Source organism: Carassius auratus, unplaced genomic scaffold, assembly GCF_003368295.1.
Source record: "Carassius auratus strain Wakin unplaced genomic scaffold, ASM336829v1 scaf_tig00217058, whole genome shotgun sequence".
In the NCBI taxonomy this organism is placed as follows: Eukaryota; Metazoa; Chordata; class Actinopteri; order Cypriniformes; family Cyprinidae; genus Carassius; species Carassius auratus.
Window position 1 is genome coordinate 415,520 of NW_020528873.1, and position 4,050 is coordinate 419,569.

The 4,050-nt window shown below is 36.3% G+C and overlaps 1 protein-coding gene across 1 annotated transcript; it reads left to right on the forward strand.

The window, feature by feature from the left end:
* LOC113099810 (uncharacterized) lies at nt 1–2,803 on the forward strand. The gene is made up of 6 exons (XM_026264760.1): nt 1–8; nt 428–473; nt 895–986; nt 1,365–1,475; nt 2,227–2,503; nt 2,585–2,803. The coding sequence occupies exons 1-6, from the start codon at nt 1–3 to the stop codon at nt 2,801–2,803; spliced, it is 753 nt and encodes a 250-aa protein (XP_026120545.1).
* Nucleotides 2,804–4,050: the final 1,247 nt, after the last annotated feature.

Sequence of the window (4,050 nt, forward strand, 5' to 3'; positions counted from 1 at the left end):
ATGTCGAAGTACATCCTGCTATCACCCAGGCTTTGCAAGATCTATTTGACCTTGTGAAGGCACAACTGGAACGTCCAGACACATGTTTCACGGCCCAAAATTTTGATTGGAGAACAATGCTTGAAAGAAATGCTCCATACTCGACTTCCTGTGTCTTGCATAGCTAAACTGATGGGTGTTTCAAGAAGCACAATCTTCAGACGAATGGAAGAGTACGAGCTCTCTGTCAGGAACATTTATAGTTCCATCAGTGATGATGTTAATCAGTTTAACATGATGAAGTTAATCATGTTTGTATTAAAGTCAAGTTTATTTGAAGTTAATTAATCTAAAGTACTGGATGGCTACTTCATTTTGGATTGGGTAATTTTCATAATACACATTGACATTGTTTTAATATGATATTTTATGCCCAATTGCTTTCTAGATTCAACATTGTGATATTTGGAGGAGTGGATGGTTTCTCCAGGAAGGTAACTAGCTGCTGCTGGTTTTTAACATTTTAGTAATACCACATGTTGAACATGGGCTATACCAGCATAGACTTTGTGCCTTTGGTAAACATTCTTAAGAATAAAGATTTTTACATAACTTTTTAAATATAACGCTTGTAATGCTCAGACCTTAAATTCATTGAAAGTCTATAGACATAAACAGAGAGAAGTAGCTCCGGCTACAATAAGGTCCAAGATGCATTGGCACTCAACCGGTTAATAAACAAAACTGCATACAAAGTTTACATAATTTACCTTTAAGTAAAAGGCACACAACAAACAAATTTCATAATAGAACTTGGTCAGTGTGCTTTGCACAGCATACTCATGCTTCCTGAGAAGGAACCCTATCAGTTTTAACTTTGATGCCCTATAATTGTTTAAAATGTTTCTTTTGTAGATAATGTACTTGAATGCAGCCACAAATAACTGTGCATCAACGGCATTTCACTTCTTCCTTGAGGCAACTCACCTGCATGGTTTACCTTCAAGGTAGTGTATTTTAGAAAGTTAAAAAGCTACAGTGTTATCTATGTACTGTAGGTAAATAGGCTGGGAAAATTCAAATTGTTTAATATGAGCTTCATCTTACATGGGAAAATTTAGATTAATCTGACACTTTACTTGAGCATAGTTTCCTAAAAGCAAAATGTCATTACAAAATAATTATTCTGTTTACACACTCATCCCATTGTACACACTCATTGTCCATGGTTGTGGGTTTATATTGGATGACATTTATCAATTTATCAATATTGACTACTTCTTGAGGGTTGTGTTTTTAAACTAAGAAGTTACAGAACCATCATCAAAAATATAAATAAGTAGTTCAGTTAGGCCTAATTGGTACCATAATTACTGTGATTTCAGGGTAAGAGCTGACCAGGGAGTGGAGAACGTGGACATTGCCCAGTTTATGTTCACTGTCCGAGGCACTGATAGGGGAAGCTTCATCTCGGGAAAAAGTGTGCACAACCAAAGGTACAATTCATTTCTTAACTTGCATAGTTTTTTCCTGATATTCATACTCATCCTCATATTTTATAACAGCGTACCTTTATGGTCAGGTATGTTATACACATGACAAACAAAAAAAAGAGTTGCATTAATTTCCTAATTAATTTCCTCTTTTCATAATTAATGTTGCATTAATTTCCTGTTATCACTGTAAAGCTGTTTTGAAACAATCTGTAAAAAGCACTATATAAATAAAGGGGACTTGGCTTGACTTTAAGTACTGCTTCCCTTAAAGTAATAGTTCACCCAAAAATTTAAATTCTGTCATTTACTCACCCTCAAGTTGTTTCAAACCTGTATGAATTTCTTTTCTAAGACTAAGTAGTATAAAATACTCATAACCATTTAACGCATCTTGGCACATGACTAAGAAATTGCATAATAGAACTTGAGAAATCTGGCCAATGTCCTATGCATTGTCTTTTTTGTTAACCAAAAACTGTAACATTTTACCTGTTTGTCACCCAGATATTTACTTTAAACTACTATTATTAACGCTATATTTTCATATTCTCACTAAGTTCTTTAAACACAGTATATATGGTTTTACCACTTCCAAGATTGGGTGCTAGCCAGGTATGACATGGCACAACACAATTACACCATGTGATGCACCAACATAGTTTCCAATTAGAAATGTATTGCTTGCTTGACTTTGGCACAATGTTGTTTTCTTACACTGTACTCAAGATAATTTTGTTTTAATCCTCTGTAGGATAGAACGATTATGGCGAGATGTGTGGATCTCAGTATCATCGAAGTACTACAATCTTCTGCACTCCCTTGAAGAAGATGACCTCTTGGACATTTCATGTACAGATGACATATTCTGTGTGCATTATGCAATTCTTCCAAGACTCAAAAGAGACTTGGAGATATTCACTGAAGTCTGGAACCACCATCCACTACGCACTGAAGGAAACCGGAGTCCGACACAGATTTGGGAAATTGCTCGGATGCTAAACACCAATGTACATTCAGAGAACTTTGCAGTAAGTGTTTTTTTTTTTCTGAAGAAAATTTATAAGACTTGGGACCAGATTTACTAACAGCTTACCTTGATGCATTCATAGGACTTTCAAGAGCCAGACATTGACTGGGACACGGCTGTTGACTTTGATGGCCCTGACTCAGAAACTGGTGTTATAGTGCCTGAATACGAGTGCCCTCTGACTGAAGAGGAGATGACGGAACTCCAATCTTTGGTTGATCAAGCTCATCCAAACATTACTGATGAAGAGCTATACATTCTCTGCTATCAACACATAAAACAGCTGTGGACACACAGTTAACCTCTTCAGGTCTGATGTTCCAATCATTGCAAACACGTTGCCTCGTTTAGGTCCTCTAGTTAACGATCACATACATGCTAAGGAATTTTGCCTTAGCAGTCTTTTAGTTTGTCTGTGTTTGAACAACAGTTTTGTAATGTATATTTGAAATATTGCAAACACTTTTCTTTTAATTTTTTTTTTATTGCACAATTTCAATACATTTAACAGGTAACGATTTGTAATTCATGTATTTGAAATGCTTCTGAATTTCAAAAATGTGCATGGAAAGTATCGGAAATGTAAGAAAGCATTGATACTGCATACTTGATACAACACTCCTTAACGCTAATAAAGTACTACTAAAAACTACAAGGTTTTATGAATGCATACTCAAACATGAAAATTCTGTCGATAATTATTCACCCTCATGTCGCTCCAAACCCATAAGACTTTCGTTCATCTTCAGAACACAAATTAAGGTCTTTTTGATGAAATCTGTTATCTTCTTTTTGTCCCTCCATTGACAGCTATGCATGCCCCAGAAAGGTAGTAAAGACATCATTAAAGTAATCCATGTTTAAAGGGATTGTTCACCCAAAAATTGTCATCACTTACTCACCCTCAATTGTTCCTAACCTGTACAAGCTTTAGTCTTCTGCTTAACACAAAAAGTTATTTTGAAGAATGTTGTTAACCAGACAGTTGATGGCACCCATTGACTTCCTTAGTAGGAAAAAAAATATTATGAAAGTCAATGGCTATCGTCAACCGTCTGGTTGACCACATTCTTCAAAATATATTATTTTGTGTTCAGCAGACGACTGAAACTTGAACAGGTTTGGAACAACTTGAGGGTGAGTAAATGACAATTTTTGGGTGAAATATCCCTTTTAACCTCAATTTGATGTCACAAAGTAATTTCCAACGTGTGTTCACAAGAGCACGACACACGCGTGTTGTGTTGACGCTAGGGCTGGGCAATATATCGCATGACATTGTTATGCGCATCTTGTCAGTAAAGCCGGTTCCTTGATTAGAAGTAAATCGCCATCAAATGCTTTCAGATGGAGCGGCATTTCCTACACAGAGCCGTAGTTCACTGACAAGCTGAGCCATATCACATTAATTATCGCAGGCCGTGATAATTAATGAGATATGGCTCAGCTTGTCAGTGAACTATGGCTCTGTCTATTAAATGCCGCTCCATCTAAAAGCAGGTGATGGCGATTTACTACTAATCAAGGAACCGGCTTTACTGACGAGAT

Coding starts and splice junctions, on each gene's coding strand:
- LOC113099810 (XM_026264760.1), top strand. Junction 474..894: donor TGGATGGTTTCTCCAGGAAG/GTAACTAGCTGC, acceptor TTTCTTTTGTAG/ATAATGTACTTGAATGCAGC. Junction 2,504..2,584: donor TACATTCAGAGAACTTTGCA/GTAAGTGTTTTT, acceptor ATGCATTCATAG/GACTTTCAAGAGCCAGACAT.